Raw genomic sequence first — 18,892 nt, forward strand, 5'->3', positions numbered from 1 at the left:
TAGTTTATAAAGCATAATTTAAAAATTGAAAACAACTCCAGTCTTTTGTTACCATAAAAGTTTATTTTCTAAAGGTAACTGTAGCAGGTGTGAAATAAGTTTTTCCTTAACATTTCTAAAACTGATTTAGTAGCCCTTCCTATGTTGGTATTTCTATAACTGGGTTTTAGAGCTCCAGAAGTGTAAAAAACTGTGCAGGTAATATCATGTGGGTGTTTGGCAAGAAAACAGAATGGAAAGGAGTGTGATAAAGTGTTATCTGTAATATTGCATAGTCATGGTGCTACTTTGCTAAGCAACATGGTCTCTGTGACCAAGCACATGAAGGCATGTTTCAAAACCATGAGTAGTCTTACCTAAAGGCAAAAAGGCAAGTGCATTTTGCCAATGCTTTAAAAACAGAAATAAAAACTAATTTGAGAAATTAAAACTTTCTTGTTGAAAGGGACTAGAAACTTAGTTACATATATCGAGATGACTGTCATAACCTCACAATATTTCTATGTATCATATTTTTCTAATTCGCTTTTTTTTTTTTAAGATTTATTTTATTTTTATTACAAAGTCAGAAATACAGAGAGGAGGATAAACAGAGAGGAAGTGGAGCTGCCAGGATTAGAACCAGCGACCATATGGGATCCCGGTGCATTCAAGGCGAGGACCTTAGCCACTAGGCCATGCCACCGGGCCCTGATTCACTTCTAAATGCTTTCTTTAACAACAATTTTCCATAATATAATACATGTTTTAAAAGTAAGTTAATTTTTTTTTAAGATTTATTTTCTATTTTATTGTTATTGGAAAGTCAGATAGGGAGGAGGAGAGACAGAGGAAGATCTTCCGTCTGCTGATTCACTCCCCAAGTGGCTGCATTGGCCAGAGCTGCACCAATCCGAAGCCAGGAGCCTCTTCCAGGTCTCTCAAGTGGGTGCAGCGTCCCAAGGCTTTGGGCCGTCCTTTACTGCTTTCCCAGGCCAGAATCAGGGAGCTGGATGGGAAGCGGATCTGTCGGAATTAGAACTTGAGCCCATATGGGATGCTAGCACTTGGCAAGGTGGGGAAAAGTAAGTTTACTTATAAAAGATGGCATCCAGGAGCCCAGCACAGTAGCCTACTGGCTGAAGTCCTCTCCTTATGAGCTCTGGGATCTCTTATGGGTGCCGGTTCTAATCCCGGCAACCCCGCTTCCCGTCTAGCTCCCTGCTTGTGACCTGGGAAAACATTTCAGGACAACCCTGCACCCACATAGGATACCTAGAAGTTCTAGGCTTTGGATCAGCTCAGCTCTGGCCATTGCAGCCACTTGCGGAATGAACCAGCGGATGGAAGACCTTCCTCTATATCTCTCCTCCTCTCTATATCTGACTTTTCAATAAAAATAAATCTTTAAAAAAACAGATAATTTTAAAAGAAAACCATTTTTTAAAAGTTGGTATTCAAATACTGGCAAATCACAAAATTTCAATAAATTATAAAACTATATGTACTGAATTTTAAGGTTCTCTGATTTAAACTCCATAAACATAAGCTGGGAAATATTTTCAAGCAATTCTGAAAAGATTCTGTTTTTGCTATATGTCAACGTTTTTGTGGTTGTTGGCTGTCAGGTTATATTGTGTTGTTAATATAAAGATTTTTTAGTTGCTTTATTTTGACGATCTTTACATGGTTGATTAGGGCACAATGGGTCAAGGGAATATAAAGATCTTAAGTCAATGTTTGAACTTCTAATTTTTATAAATGTATTAAATTTCATCCAATTGAAATCCTAGAATTCATATAAAGCTAGGCTAAAAGCTGAAATATGGATTTCTCCATTTAAAGGGGAAAGATGTAGGTAGAATCCCAGAGAAAGCTATTTGAAAACTAAATTACGATTTACTTAACTTGATATGATTACCAATTTAGTTGCTCAAGTTGCCTGTTCTAACTTGTTCTTTAAAATTTTTTAATGTCATTTTGTTAGAGTGTCGTTAGTCTAAAGTTTATGCCCCTGAGGTAGGTCTGCTGAATGTGTGCAAATATACACATATAATATTTGTGGGTTTTTTTACACATATAATATTTGAATATACTTTTTATCTTCTTTCATTGAAGATGTGCTGTGTTCATCAAAATGGTATGTTACTAGCATCTGAAACCTGGACCATCACTAACTTTCCAGTATTGATTGCATACATCTCCATTCTGCTAAATCGGACATCTGATGAAGATAAATGACAAGTATTTCAAGATTAACAACTAAAATAATAGGCAAGAAAGAGAAAAGCAATATGATTGTTGGTTCCTGAAAAGCTGATATCTGCTGTATAGCAACTGAATTTTCCCACTGTTTTTTACTTTAGAAAATCAAGATATGTTGAATGTGTAAGAATGCTAACAAGGTTAATCCAGTAATTGCCCTAAAAGCCAAATCTAAGTACAAAGTATCAATGTAGAAACCATTGCACGTCACATGTAGTTGTTTTTACATATATTTCCACAGAATAGTATATGATGTGACAACAAAAATAGTCCTTTAGTTCCAAAATCATGTGTCCAAATATGCCTTTGGCAGTGGTATCCCTGGAGACCATGAAGTATGTGATGTCCCTAAGGCTCAGGAATTTGGATTGGTGAGAGGTTGAGTAGTGATCCACTTATTAGTATATAGATCTTTGCTGTTTTATAAAATCATAGTGCATTTCCTTTACTAAGGAATGCATTACTTATTCAACCAAAATTCACAATTCTCTTTTAATATTTCATCCTAAATGGTACTGAATTTTGATATACTAAGTTTGATATACTAAGTTATTCTTGGTAGGTTATGGGGAAGATGGGTTAATTTTTCATAAAGTTGAACTACAGTGTAAAGGATTGTAATGGTTTGGGGTGGGAGGGAGTTGTGGTTCTCCTGTGGACCAACTTTGTTTTCCCAGGTGCATTACTTCTAAAAGGCCAGGATATCTTATTGTAAAGGACAAGGCATACAGCATTGTTTGCTTAATTATTACAAACAAAGGGGTGATATAGGCTTGCTTTTCCTTTGGTAAGCTTTAGCTTGTCAGTTGTAAACTTGCTTTTGGCAGATAGATAGGAAAATAGTTCTAGCAGAATTTGTCCCTCATTCAGTGTAGTTCTGGATAGTTGCTGAATGGGTGAATTTTAATTGCTACCTGATCATGAAGGCTTCATTGACTCATAATTCCTCCACCACTTTTCCCCCAGCTTTGCATTTCGACCCAGGACTTCCTACCATCTGACTTGTGTTACATTTTCCTTTGCTCTGTTTCCCTGTCTCCATACGTTAGAGTAAAGGTGGAGCTCTGTAAAGGTGGAGCTTTAACCTCAGTGGCTTAAACCATGCTTGATACGGAGTACTCAGGTTTTGAAGAGTGAATTTTCCCAGGACCTATTGCTCTAGACAGGTTAAGTTCATTGTGTTGTTAGAATTTGAAACCCAATAACTTACTTTTTAAAGAAAATTATTTACTTACTTGAAAGGCAGAATGAAAGACCTCTCTTCCAAATACAACCAGGCAGGCCACTGGGCGGGGAGGGGGGTGATGCTCAGGAGGCTGGATACCCTGGCCGTCTTCTGCTTTCCCAGGTGGGTCTGCAGGGAATAACGGAGCTGGAGCAGTCTGGGACTCAAACCAGGGCTCTGATGTTAACTTGCTGTGCTGCCAACAGGCTTCCCAAAATAACTTTCAGAGTGTCTTCTCATTTTGCCCGATTAGTTGTCAGTTACTTCATAGCATGCTCATTCTGTATTACCATTTGTTGTTTTTCTTTGCCATAGAAAGGTAAAGTCACTGAGTAGCTCATTCCTCCAAAAGCTCATAGCTCAGGCATTTGCTGATACTATTTATCAGAAAAGTTACTCTTCCCCAAGTTTTTGTCATACTATTATTCGTGATTAATGTTTCTTTGGCATTTTGCTGCTCTCCTACAAAACACTACCACAGAACATACTGTCTTTGGAATAGCATGGAAATACTCACTTTACATTTCTCTCTGCTACTACCTTTACCCTGGAATGATACAAAAACCCTTTGCATTTGAAAAAATGTAATCAGGTAAAATTTCTTAATTGAAGGGAAAATTACTTAATCCTCTTTGAAAATTAAGAAAAGGATTAAAACTACTTAGTTATGACAAGTGACTTAACACATGAGAGACACTAACTACACGTCTCAATTGTATTGCCATCTTGTGGTATTGCATACAAAAAGAATGATATTTCGGTATTTATCCAAGATCAGGAAGCTAAGTAACCCTTTCTGTCTGCTTTCGTATTCCTTTGTAATGTATATTTACATCTTTTACGAAAAGATACTACCCTTACCATAAATAATATTTTCATTATGTGTATGTGTACCTTTTTGTGATCTCAGTTATTAGGATCAGAGAATTTTAAATTGGAAAAATCTTTTAATCAATCCTTCTTGTTTTTACAGATGAGGAAACTGAAACATAAAACGCTTAAAGTCATTTATCCAGCAACCCCTTGCTGACAGTGCCGCTTCATGACAAATCCAGCTTTCTACCAAGTGTTAGGCTCCCTTCCCCAACTACCTACAGCAGCATTCTTTGTTTCTGTCAAGATTAGGTAAATGGAATCACTTCACTTTTTATTTTTAATCTTAGGAGGTAGAATTTTGAAACTGATTATAGCAAAATGTTATGTATCTCTGTGAATTGGCTAAAATTATTTATTTGTCCTAGGCTGGCGGAATTTTGTAATTTGTTATAAATGCGTAGTTTCCAAAGGGTGACTCATTAATTTTTAGTACTAAATTATGAAAGTCTCCAGATCTTAATTATTAATCCCAAATTAATTTTAAAATTCAGAATTATAAAAACAGGAATCACAAGCTCTGAAGCCAATTCTATATTGTAAGACAGTTCTGAGGTTTTTTTCTGTCTTCAGTATTCCAAAGCTAATCATACAACATTCTGAATTCATATGTACCTGGTACTTTTACTATTTTAGAACATTCTTCAGTATTTTTAAGTCTCAAAAAATTCAGATTTCGTTAGTGAAATAGGAATGTTCAGACAATTTTGGAAATGTTTACATTAGTTGAAATAGCCCATACTGGATCTGGGTGAGAAGACAGATCTGGTACTGACTGGCCAGACTAGTACTGACGTAATAGGAACATTGAAGATTTTACATGTAACAGTGTACTGTCTTTTCTCTGCACACCTGAGAATATAAACAAAAGAAAGCAGAAGCTTTTAAAGTACAGTGTAAATGCCCGCACTTGAAATGCAGGCTTCAGTCGTCTGGAAGACTGTTATTTCAGCACTTGTAAGGTGAAAACCTGTAGTGGCTGTTAACTCAGAGTTCATCTGAAACATTAGTCTCACCAGCACATTGAGAAAGACCTAAGTTTTCTGATAAAATATCTATTTGTGTGTATAGTTGTCCAAGTGGCTAATACCTACTCAAGGTAAGTTACTAAAGAAGGTTTTCCCTGACCTGAAAACAAATTGATAAGGCCACCTGAATGAAATAGTAACAAAACACTAGCAGTTTAAGTAGTGTTCCTAAGCGTTAGAAATCTCCTCCTGTGTCTTAACAAGAAATAATTATATTCCTTTCCTGAAAGCCTCTGTAGCGATAGCTACTTTATACTTTACTGTAATTTAGGAAATCTTTCTTTTCTGAAACAAAGTTTAATGATGCCATTTACTGTAAATGTTAAGGGAAAAGTAATCTCAAGGTGTTATAGAGTAAATTAAGAAATATGATTAACCTGTGCCTTAGATTGTTTTTAACCAGATGTCAAATGGTAGATGAACAACATTTCCCCAAAACTGTGGCTTGAACTGAAGCCTTGAAAAGATGATTGTATGTACTCTTATCAACAAAGGAGATATACGATAATGACTTTACCTTTATTCTAGTTAAAATGATATTGAAGAGGACAAAAAGCAATTTGTGGATGTTTATTCCTATTTAGCTTGCCTCAGTACTGTCCTTGAATGGATGTGTTTATTATTGTTAACTGGAATCCTAACGCTAGGGTTTTTACTTGTATTTGCCATTTATTCCAGACCAAAAGAGTGATAACTTTTGGGGTAGGTAAGATTTTTGTTTTATATTATATTTGACATTTTCTTAAACATCTTAGTTTAAAATAACACATGTAGGCATTTCTATATAAGTCAGCTAATTATCACAAATAAGTTATTTGATAGTTTTAAAACTTTTTTTACTGTTTGAAGATACAGGGTAAATAACTTAGGTAAAATTTAAATAAAAATGCTAATTTCACAGAAAAAGTGATTGGGACTTTAAAAATCTTGGATAAGAGAATAAGGATAGCTTTAGAAAATTTGTGGGAAACGTTTAAAAGTGTATTTTGGTGTTAAAATCTTACATAGTTCTCTCCCCCCACCCCAAACTATACATTTTCTTTCTGTTTTTTTTTTTCCAAAAATACCTCATAGAGTTTTAGTTTATAGCATTAAAAATTATCAATGGCTTCAGAATTAAAGATTTAAAAAATAATTATATGAATAATGCTGAGTCCATGCACATGGGAAGGGGGAAAAAATCTCAATCAATAATAAAATATTAGAGTCTGTAATAGTAAAATGTGGAAGTGATCATTTTGTAAAACTCTGCCAAGTCCTGTTGCCCCTACAGAGCTACCATTTACAAATTAGAATTTACTTCTCCATGTCTTTTTCATGCGGAGTCCTTAACATAAGTGGGGTTCTGTTTACAGTGTGTCATTAGCATTATATATCAGTTTTTGTTTTTCTTTTTCAATGCTGTAATTTCTTTAATGGTCCTCACAATGGACACTTGTTTGATTTCTTGCTATTGTAAAAAAAAAATTCTCTAGTGAATACCCTTGAACAATCTTTGTCAACAAGTCTGTAATATGAGTCTGTTATTGACTAATAGTAGTTGTATATTTTGGGTGTTACTGTGCTGATTATGTGTAATAGATGTTTTTCCCAGTGTACTTACTTTGCTGGTTTTATGATTGTTCTAAATAATAATGTAATTAGTTTCTTATTTTTTTTTTTCCTTTGTCATCTGTGTCTAATGGTTTTCTGGTAATTCTAACCTGTTCATTTCCATAGAGATATTTTCACTTCCATTTTTAATTGCCACATGTAGAACACTTTGTTCCATAGAATTCCATAGTGAGTGTTACTATGTAAAGCATTGTAATAGTATGTAATGATTACAAAAGGATAGGTGACCATTTTGATTGTGAATTTCAGAATTCTGAAATAAATGTAATGTATTCTGGAAAAGCTTTTGGGTTTTCTTTATGGAATCACTTAGGTATTCCCTGTGAATTCAGTGTTAACAGGTAATATGCTAGGTACTGAATAATAACTGTGGTGTCCTAGAAACATTCCCCCTTTCCTGCATCTTTCAGACGACAGGGCTGTCTTCCAGTTGGCAGACATTTCTGTCACCTCCTCTCTACTACTGCTCTTCAGTTACCTGGGCTGCCCTGCAGTGCCAGACTCCCCAGCAGATGCTGTAAGCTCCTTGCAAAGCAGGACTCAAGAAGCAGTAAAGATCAGTCTTGATTCACTTAGCCAGAATTTTGTAGAGCTCAAATAATTGCATGGGGTGGTATTTTTCTCTGTGTGTGAATGTATGTAATATAGTGTCTACCCTTTACCAGAACTTTTTCAGTGTTTTGCAACTGAAGTTTGGCTTTATGGCACATTTATTCAGTTTGTTATCTTGAAAATCCATAACTTGGCTTCTTGAAACTGATATTGTCCTGCCACCAATCATCTGTGGAGGTACTTTGCAATTTTTCTGTTGCCTCTCTCTTCATAGATGATACCATGAACTACCATAGACTCTGTCACCAGTTCACTTCTGTTCTCTGCCCATTCTTTGTGCTTGATTGGTACAGTGTGTGGGGGGGAGGAGGAAACCATAATTTTCCTGCCACCCTTTCTCTCCCTGTTAGAAGGAAGAGAGAAATCATTTCTTACTTCCATATGGAGTGATATCCTACTAGAAATGATCAGCCAAGGAAAAGTTTTTCTTTTCTTTTTTTTTTTTTTTTTAAGGAAACTGGAACTCTTACAGCTCAGTCAGTTTGGACTAACTCGACAATAATTCAGCCACATTATATTTTAACTAGATTTCTAAGTGCATTTGCTAGCGTAACCACCATTTATACGTATTTATAAGTCGAAGTTTGCCTTTAAAGTCACAAAGCATAAAGCACCGTAGTGCTTGTAACACTCTTCCGTATTATTGTAGGTAACTAAATGACCATGGAATCTGCAGCAGAGAACCAGCAGAGTGGAGATGCAGCTGTAACAGAAGCTGAAAACCAACAAATGACAGTGCAAGCCCAGCCACAGATTGCCACATTAGCCCAGGTATAAAATACATAGAGAGATTCCAAGTCGCGTCTCTTCCAAGAGAATTTATTTATATGGAGATATACGTAGAATGAATAGAGGTGTTATTAGAATATCAGAATTCCTATTTATTTAGTATTAGCATATGTTTAGAAACGCTAGCATCAATTCAGTAACATAGCAGTAAAATGTGGTGTTAAACACTAATACAGTATTTTAAGTTCCGTGATCCAGAAAGAATTACATCTTTGTTTAATGATTAAGTTAACTGGATGTCTCAAATGAGGAAATAAGAATTCAGCTATGACAACTTTTTTTCTTAATATACCACACATTTATTTGGGGGAACAGGGTTACAAGTAATATGAATGACTAAATTTATATAATCTTTTAAAACATAAATAAATTGGCATGCAAGTAAATTTAAGGGTGATAATTTTTATATCCTGTATATGTATATTTTTTAAAGATTTATTTGTTTTTATTACAAAGTCAGATATACAGAAAGGAGGAGAGACAGAGAGGAAGATCTTCCGTCCGATGATTTACTCCCCAAGTGAGTACAATGGCCGGTGCTGTGCCGATCCAGAGCCAGGAACCAGGAACCAGGAAGAGATTCCGGTCTCCCACGCAGGTGCAGGATCCCAAAGCTTTGGGCCGTCCTCGACTGCTTTCCCAGGCCACAAGCAGGGAGCTGGATGGGAAGTGGGGCTGCCGGGATTAGAACCGGCACCCATATGGGATCCTAGTGCGTTCAAGGCGAGGACTTTAGCCGCTAGGCCACGCCACCGGGCCCTATCCTGTATATTTTAAATAGAATTGCTGATTCTTGTATTTTGTTTTTGTCCTAAACACCCTGTTTTAAGGACGTATACTCATCCTTTTTGTTCTCAAGTATTTTGGTCTCATATTTTTCACAAATATTTTTTAATTGATACGAGTAAGAAAGTTGGGAATATACAATTGAAATAGCCAAATTAAACTTCCAGGTAAAAGTGCGGTGTTGTCTGAGTTGAAGGGTCCCAGGAAAAAATAATCCTGGCAGCAGAAGCTGTGATGTGTCTAACTTCCATTTCCAAAGGAGTTTAAAAGCTCTCAAAGGAATTACTGAGTAAAAAGGAAACTCGGTAACAGAAGGCTCAAAAAGAGGATGCAGTGCCATCAGGCATTCGGTGGTGACAGTCCTAATATTCATGTCTTTTGCATCATGCTGTTCTGTTGGTCTGGCTGTCTTGAATCTGCTGTGTAGTGTCGTCTTGGGAACCTCTCTTGCTGTGTTGTCTTTTTGGTGAAGTTTGTGTTTCCCATATAGTCAAAACACATTTTTCAGTGTTTTTGAAAGATCTGACTAGGAAAAGAATTCTTATTTAAAAAAATTTGTGAAGCAATCCAGTGACAACTTCTTTTGTAATGTTATATGAAAAGCTAAATCTGCTTCTTGTTTTCTATCTTTATTATCTTAGAAAATCTATTCAGATGCTTCAGAATTTCATTATGATTTTAGTTGGGATACATTTTGGTTCAGGTGGTCCTTTATATTATAAACTAGGGTCTTTAATTTTGGATTGTTTGTATGAATTGTTTGGTTGATTTTTTTTTCTCCAGTTTTTCCCCATTTCTCACTAGAATTCTTGGGAGTCCAGATACTGTCTTTCTAGGCTACATTCCCATGTTCAGTGTATTGTTTCTACTGTCATATTTCCAAGAGGCTCCTTCATTCTCTGGCTAGTTCTTTTGTGTTCCTTAGCATCCTGTTTATATCTCACAAAAGCAGCATTTACTCTTATCTCTGAAAATGTTAAGGTTCTTTTTCTGTGTTTTATTTTAACTTTTACCCATAGATGATTCTTTTTATAATTTTTCCTGCCCATTGTTTTGGTCTCCATCTTTGATGTCAGAGGCCTGTCTTAAATCTTCGATCATTTGTGGCTGCTTGCTCAGGTCTGTAGGAGCAGAAAGCTGTATTGGAAGCTCTGTGGGTACATTGAACTTAACAACCTATGAGCATAAAGGGATTCTGGTCCTAGTGTCAAATGTTTTAGGTTTTTACTGTTGGCATTAATCATTCCCAGAGAAAAAAATCAGAAATATTTTGTTTAGAAAATACAGAGTAGAGCCAAATGACAGAAGAGGGCTGGGATTTAGGATGTTGCTAGGCAGTCAGGCTGCATGTTACCCAGATAATAAATCTGTTTTTTTTTCTTTCAGGATCAGGTAGTTTGTCTTTGTGGAGTTGGGGAGGGGATCGACTTGCTTCTTAAGGCCTTCACCTAGACTTCTTTAGAGTCAGCCTGTCCTTGCTGCACCTTTTGAGGGGCTATAGGTTCTAAACTTGTTGAGGATTTTGTGATACAAATCAGGTTTTCCCTCTATCCAGTTCATAAGTTGGCCTTCAAAGGTCTTCCCGTTCATTTCCATTCATCTGTGTACTTCCTAAACTATCTCCTTCCCATTCTGTGTTCTTGTAGTTATGTCTTTAAACAGGAAATCAGTGTAAGAAAGTTGGATTGGGAATTCAGGTAAAAGAAAAAGTCCTAGCACATGTTTGATTTATTACCTTAATTGGGCCACTCTGCAGCATCAGCAGCTTAAAACTGGAGTGGTAGTATCAGATTTGAATTTTTGGAAAACTAGTGTCTGTTCCCATTTATATGGTTTTAATTCCTTGTATTCCCAGATAATGAGATTTTTCAGTTATTCATCAAGTTCCTTAGCATATACCTATATTTGACCTGTATTTGACATAACTACCTTTTTTTTTAAAAGATTTATTTCTATTTATTAAAAAGGCAGATTTAGCGAGGAAACAGAAAGATCTTCTGTCCACTGGTTTACTCCATAAATTGCCACAACAACCAGAGCTGAACCAATCAGGAGCCAGTAGCTTCTTCCGGGTTTCCCGCATGGCTTTGGGGCATCCTCTGCTGATTCACAGGCCTTTAGCAGGGAGCTAGATGGGGTGGAACAACTGGAACATAAACCGGCGTCCATTTAGGATCCCATCACTTGCAGGCGGAATATTGGACAGTTGAGCCATCACGCTGGCCATAATTACCTTTTATAATTCTGATTCTTACTAGTTTTTATTACTAGGAAAATGGGATGAATTTGGTAGATAACTGATGTTATTGTGTTTTGATAAAAAGCAAATTCAGCTTAAATGGTAAAGCAAGAAAATCTAAGCAGTCTTTTTAAATTGATAAGACTTATGATTTAAACTACGGTAATGTAAGTTTTTACAGTTCTAAGCAAAAAATTGGGTTTAAAGAATAGTTGTAGTGTTCTTGTAACAGGAAAATTTGAAAACGTGAATATCCAATAATAAGGGCTTTATTAAATCAATTATATAGTTTCTTCTAACATGTAGCCATTAATTCCATTAAAGAAGGCAATTTGTAATGTGGGAATATGTTATGGTGGATTTGAAATGTAAAATAGATTTCTTGATAATGTGTTGTAAAATTGTGCATAAGCATCTTGAAAGAACACACACAAACACTACAGCAAAAATATTAATGGTGATTGAGTCTGGATGGTAGGAATAGAAAGGATTTTTGTTTTATTTTTGTATGTTATAATCTCATAGCAAGAAGAGCCATTATTAGGACAAAAATGGGATTATTTCTTGAGTTAGCCTATTATTTTTACTTTAGAGAAGACTCAGAAATGAGGATGTAGTAACTACTTTAAATATTAGGCAAGCTTTTTTTATATATATAAATGCTAATGTTTCTACCTCACCTGCTCCCAAACAACCTTAAGGTTTTTGGTTTTCAAGTTTTATTGTTAAGGGGAGTATTCTTGGATCCTTCTTATATTTCAATATTATAAGCAAGGCACCCTGTGTGAACTCCAGTGTAGGTGTGGTCAGTGAATCACATTTTGAAAACCAACTAAAAGTAAGGAAGACTTATAGCAGCTAAACAGAAAGTAATAAGGGCATCCTAATTGTCCAAAGATAAAAGTTTCATGATTTTAACAGCTCTGTGTCAAATACTGTATCTTTGGTAGACATCTTTCCCAAGCTTCACAGTCACATATTTAACCACCTGCATACTCAGATGTCAGACCAGTTTCATCATCCTACACTATGACTCCAATCATCCAAAATCTTGCCCTTCCTTCTTGAATTCTTTTTTAGTTGTTGACATAGCCTACCAACTTTGTAGAAACAGAAAACGTGAGTCGTCTCGTCATAAAGCCCTTCTTGGTCTGCCTCCAACTTTTCCTAAAAATCACTTCTCATTCCTTTTCCTACTACTGTTCTGCTGTGACAGTGATTACAACTAGCACCACCACATTTCTCATTTCCATTTTCACCTTAACTACTGCGTAAACTTTCTTGGTTAGTCCTCAAACTCTAGTTATTTCACTCTGCCATTGAAGTGACCTGTCTAAAATGCAAACGTTTTGATATTCAGAAATTCAGAAGCCCTTCAGTGACTTCTCACTAACCTCAAAATAAGATAGATTCTTTAATGTGATGTGCATGTAGTTTTATTTTAACAACTAATTCATCTTGCATCTGCTTGCCTCTGTTATTTTCTCTCTCCCTCTTTCCTATATCCAGCAGTAACATATTTAAGTGTTCCAGTAGTACTGAATTGCTGATTATCCTTCTCTGCCATGTGCAGTCCTGTCGTTTCTCTTGGCTTGTGCTAGTGTCCCCCACCCTACAAGAAGTTCGGTGACTTTCCTGCAAGGCGTCATAACATGTGTGACTTGTTCCTTGTGCCCTCCACTCCTCTGAGGTTGGATAGTTCTCTTCTGTGTGTTTGTTTTTCTCTTAGCAAGGCTCATTACTCCACCTGATTGTATTTACTTCTCCCATTCCTTGACACAGAGTCCCTAATAATTTCCGTGAGAGTAGGCAACCGTATTTTTTTTTTTTTTAATAGTTTGAACATTGTCCCTGATAAATCCCCAGTAACTGTTTAATGACTGAACAGGTAAAATTCCTACCCCTAAATGTCTTCAAGCATAGGAACAATAAGTACCATCTGATAGATGCTTATGACATAAAGGCCATTTTAACTTGGATATTGACTCATTAAAATTGCCTTCTTGTGCCTAAGGAAAAAATTGTTACATGAGTATTTTTTTCAGCTCTCCCCCTTTACTCATGATGAAAATAATTCCTAAACTATTATCACTAGTTCAGTGATGGTTGGTGTTGAAGAGGAGAGGAATAGAAGTTCACAGCTTACAATGCCTATTACTATGTTTTCACGAATGAAAACTATGCTATTTTATAAGGTGGGACTTAATATGGCAATTTGTCTCCAGTTTGGAAACAGGACAGAGCTTATTTAACACATATTCAACAGACTTACTCTGCTGCTGACTTTGGGTACGTTGCTAAACTTCTTTGAGCAGTTTGGTTTTTATTTTGTTTTTGTTTTTTTATTTGTTTGTTTTTTCACTTGGAGGTAATTTTAATTTCTTCAGTGAACAGAATGAGAAATGGTTTATGAAAGCAGCTGGGAAAATATTAAAGAGCATACAAATAAAAAGGTGCTTAATGTTAGGGGAAAATCTTCTATATTTTGACACTGTACTACAATAACTTTCTTTTTTGTCCCTTGGGAGGAACTGAAAAATGGAAAGGGAACACCTGTTCATTTTATTTTTAAAGAATGGTACATTTAGTGTTAGTTTATTTCCAATCACAGTATTTCTGTATCTGAAATATTATTTCATATTAAACATGAGTAGTCTCAAGGAGGTATCTGATGGTATTTTTTTCCATGTTCAACACTCTAGGTATCTATGCCAGCTGCTCATGCAACATCATCTGCTCCCACGGTAACTTTAGTACAACTGCCCAATGGGCAGACAGTTCAAGTGCATGGAGTTATTCAGGCGGCCCAGCCATCAGTTATACAGTCTCCACAAGTCCAGACAGTTCAGGTATGTGTATAAATAGTTCTGTATCCACTTTTGTAACTTCTTTATAGATATGTATCTCTCTTCATTCATTACTTACGAAAATAAGGACATATTTTAGATTATTTTACATCATACATAAAGGAATAGGCTGCATCTATATAGTCACCTTATGTAAAAGAATGCATAAATTCAAAACAGACATGAAAGAAAATTTTGTTAAGCTACAGAAGAGTAACTGGGGGAAATAGTTGAATACATGGGGCGAATAAAAAGGTTGGGAGAAACTGTAGAGCTGTGATTGCCCTAGGGACATTCGAGATACAAAAATAGTAACTTGTAACGATTTTCTGAATCTGAAGTGAGAGAAGTAAATTTTTCATCGAAAATTAAGAACTTTATGAGAGATATTTGAACTTGGAGATCACATGAAGCATCTGTAAAATTTGCTGTGTTAGGTTTACAGTTAGAACATATAACTTTGAAATAGTGTGTTCCGAAAGCACAGCTTAAGGTCAGGGATTATACTGTGAGTGTTTTGTTCTTTGGAGAGATCATTCCTTTGGGTTGGACAAAGGGAACGAAGGCATGGTAGGTCGCGGACAGTGACTGCACTGCTTAACTCTAGGGAAGCAGGAGGCACTGTAGATCTTTGCAAGTGAGCTTACTGAGAAGAGAGGGAAGGAAAAAAAAAAGACTTAAACATTCATTCAAGTAGGCCATAACCCCAGCCTCCCATTTCATATTTTTTGCTTCACAGTCTTCCTGTAAGGACTTAAAAAGGCTTTTCTCCGGAACACAGGTGAGTCCTAGGTCCTAGATTTGGAGAGAACTATTATTAGAAAGGAAGGTGAGAAATTACTCTTTATGTCTTTGTCCTTCTCCTCGTAAATATGGAATGTCAATATTTGATTTAATCCTAGACATTTCTAGATCCTGGCTAAACTTGCCTACTAGACCCTTAGTTTGTTGCTTAACCCCTCTATATAATAATTTTCCCTTTCTTCAAATGATAGCCTAACATTACTTAACACTCTTAAAGAAGCTCTCTATATCCTGAAGTATCCTATTTATGACTAAGGAGATTGCCAAAATATTATTTCCAATTGTGAACCACAATATATCTCTGGAACTTTTACCTAGCAATGGTAGTTTTCTCCTTGGAAACTAGATTGTCAAGTCTGATTTAATTGTTTTCTTATTGGACTGATTCCTCATCTGCATCTCCTACACTCTTTCTATTAAAAAAAAAAAAGTTTCGTTTTTATTTGAAATGTAGAGTTACAGAGAGAAGAGTCAGAGAGAGAGAGAGATCTTCCATCTACTGGTTCACTCTCCAAATGGCCACAATGGCTGGAGCTAAGCTGATCTGAAGCTAGGAACCTGGAGACTTCCAGGTCTCCTGCTTGAGTGCACGTACTAAGGACCTAAGCCATCCTCTGTTGATTTCCCAGGCCATAAGCAGAGAGCTGGATCAGAAGTAGGAGTAGCCAGGACTAAAACCCAATACCCATATTGGACGTCACTGCTGTAGGCGCAAGCTTAGCGAACTACACAGCAGTGCTGGACCTTTCTATCTTGATGAAAATTGCTGGGCCTGGCACAGTAGCCTAGTGGTTAATGTCCTCATATGTGCCGGGATCCCATGTGGGCACCAATTCGTGTCCCAGCTGTTTGACTTCCCTTCCAGCTCCCTGCCTATGGGAAAGCAGTCAAGGATGGCCCAAAGCCTTGGGACTCTGTGCCCACGTGGGAGATCCAGAAGAAGCTCTTGGCTCCTGGCTTCAGATAGGCTCAGCTCTGGCCGATGCAGCCATTTAGGGAGTGAACCAGTGGATGGCAAATCTTCCTCTCTGTCTCTCCTTCTCCCTGGAAATATGACTTTCCAATTAAAAAAAAAAAAAAATTGCTAGCTGTGGACATTTTTTTTAACTTGACTGAACAAACACATTTTTCTTCAGCCAATTTTTATATGGAACATAGCCTTGATTCTTTCCATCCTGGTTGCGTTCTTCTGGGTAAGAGCAGTTTTGTCCTGTAAGTATGTAGCTATAACTGATTTAATATTCACAGGGACAGCAGTACCCACTTTGTACTAGAAATATCCTTGTTACTATCATCAAAATGCATACTAGGTTGTTATAAATCACTAGGATACAGTGTTGGCCAAGTGAGGAACAATAAATGTGATGTCTCTGTGGAATCCCCGTGACTGAGCAGTAATTCTGTCTCTCAGTTCTGTTTCAGTCAATGCTGCCTACCATGCTCCATATTGTGCCATGCTAATTCCCTACCCGTATTCCTCTTGAGAACAGTGGAGGAATTTGACCAGATGACCTACACTGCAGATCGAGTTTGGATATTAATGAATCAGATAATCTTGGGCACATCAACTTTACTATCTCTTTTTGACTTACAAAAGGAAATCTTTTTATAAAAAAGAATTTAGAAGTCATAACTTCAGAATTTGCTAAGATTATAATTTCGGGTTAAAAATATGTGGTACTTGTTGATTGAATTCTTCATTTTAACCTTTATTTGGAGGGCAACCTAATTTGGACCTGGGGATTATGTGACCATTATCTTTGAAGTGACTAAGCCATGGAAATACATGTCATTTCCACTGATTGAAAGTAATTACCAATTATTGGGAAGTTGTTTGTATCAGATATTCGAACAGTGAAAAGGAATGCTCATTCATACTTCTCAATGAGAGAATGTTAGTGTTTCAGAATTCACCACATTAATATTCCATATGCAGCGTAATTATAAATGCATACAGATGCACACACACATGTATGATTCAGGTCTCACGTAATATGTGAGCATCCTCATAGAAACAGTGCAGTTGCATATGCAGTGGAACTGACGTTGGCTTCTTTGCTTTTCATTCATTTGTCTTGTCCACATTTCCTCACAATGCAGTAGAAATGTGCTGTAGAGAGGCTTTCACGGGTTATATTGCTTCCCACTATTACATTTTTGAACAGCTATGGATGATGATCTCACTGTTGCAGGAATTGTGAAAAAGTAGTGAACAAATAATACTTTATTCTCGTGAATATCACATTTGAGTGAAGAGAGTTTTATGGAAAGTGAAGCCATAAAGTGAGAAGATAAGTGCTAGTGAGATGAATAAAGCAGAGGCGAGGAAGAGTGTTCTCTCCCATGAAGGGTGATTGGGGGAAACAGACCAGAGAACAATGAAATAGGTTTAATAATACAGATAATACAGTCCAAAAGATTTGGAAGTAAATAAGCTTGGGGTGTCAAGGAGAAACAAGTAGATGACACTGGAATAGAGTAAGCAAGAAAGAGTGCAAGTATTGTTTATTTTTTAAAGTCAGATTTACAGAGGAGAGACAGAAAGATCTTCCATCTGCCAGTTCACACCCCAAGTAGCCAGGAGCCAGGAGCTTCTTCTGGTTCTCCCATGTGTGAGCTGACCTCAACTGCTTTCAAAGGCCACAATTAGGGAGCTGGAAGGGAAGTGGAGCAGCTAGGGTATGAACTGGCTCCCATGTGTGTTCCCAGTGCGTGCAAGGCAAGGACTTTAGCCGGTAGTCTCTTGCTCCAGGTCCACAAATATTATTTTTTTATTTGATAGAATCTTTCAGATTTTGTGTAATGTTAAAAGCACATTAAAAGCCTTGTACAATGTTCAGTAGTCTATATAACTAGATGTTGATGATAAAGATGAGTTACTTAAAAAAAAAAAAAAAAGATGAGTTACTTGAGGGTCCCAACATTATTTCATTTTCAAACTATCCTGTGTTTTTTTTTAAGCCTGTTGTACTAAACTTCAGTTTGAAAGGAGTATGTTCTTATGTCACTGTATACTCTCAAGAAAAGATTAACAGGAAGAGGGCCCAGTGCAGTGGCCTAGTGGCTAAAGTCCTTGCCTTGCAACCACTAGGATCCCATATGGTTTGAGTCCCAGCTGCTTTGTTTCCCTTCCAGCTCCCTGCTGTGGCCTGGGAAAGCAGTCAAAAATTGCCCAAAACCTTGGGATCCTCTACCTGTGTGGGAGACCTGGAAGAAGCTCCTGGCTCCTGGCTTCAGATGAGCTCAGCTCCCTCTGTATATCTGCCTTTTCCAATAAAAATAAATATATCTTAAAAAAATAAAAGGAAAAGGTTGGCAGGAAAGGACATAAGATTCAAGCAGAGTACCAAGAGAAAAAGCCGCAGAGGAACTAACTGGTTTCTAGTGGAGTGTTAATGAAAGTAAACAGCACTTGTCACAAAACTGTCCTCTTGGAGTTTTATCTTCGTGTTCTGTGAATTTCTCTCTGCTAAGGCCTGTTCATAGCTAATGGTTTTCATTTTATTTTGTTAGGCAGATTTACAGAGAGAAGGAGAGACAGAAAAATTTTTCATCCCCTGGTTCACTCCTCAAATGGCCGCAAGAGCCGGAGCTGAACTGATCAGAAACTAGGAGCTTCTCCCGGGTCTCCCACGTGAGTGCAGGATCCCAAGGCTTTGGACCATCTTCCACTGCTGCCTTCCCAAGCCATCATCAGCAGGAGCTGGATGGGAAGTGGAGCAGCCGGGATCCAGACTGGCACCATATCTGATGGCAGCACCTGGGAATAGATTAGCCAGTTGAGCCATTGAACCATTTCTAAAATGCCATTTCTGACTTCAACAAATGTTGC

At 37.0% G+C, this 18,892-nt stretch overlaps 1 protein-coding gene across 10 annotated transcripts in view; it reads left to right on the forward strand.

The window, feature by feature from the left end:
- The window catches only part of CREB1 (cAMP responsive element binding protein 1), a 49,670-nt gene that overhangs the window by 11,648 nt on the left and 19,130 nt on the right, over positions 1-18,892 (forward strand). For 3 of the 10 annotated variants that reach the window (XR_009245496.1, XM_058664913.1, XM_058664912.1), the window contains exons 2-5: positions 4,443-4,594; positions 8,246-8,367; positions 14,113-14,259; positions 14,996-15,037. Coding sequence is in view for 9 of the 10 variants with exons in the window: in XM_058664913.1 (XP_058520896.1) it covers positions 8,254-8,367; positions 14,113-14,259; positions 14,996-15,037 (303 nt within the window). In the remaining variant the exon portion in view is untranslated. Of the gene's footprint in view, positions 1-4,442; positions 4,595-6,780; positions 7,326-8,245; positions 8,368-14,112; positions 14,260-14,995; positions 15,038-18,892 lie in introns of those variants that run through there. The other 7 variants (XM_058664914.1, XM_004576889.4, XM_036493232.2 and 4 more) reach the window with 5 other exon arrangements.

This window comes from Ochotona princeps, chromosome 5, assembly GCF_030435755.1.
Source record: "Ochotona princeps isolate mOchPri1 chromosome 5, mOchPri1.hap1, whole genome shotgun sequence".
NCBI lineage: Eukaryota > Metazoa > Chordata > Mammalia > Lagomorpha > Ochotonidae > Ochotona > Ochotona princeps.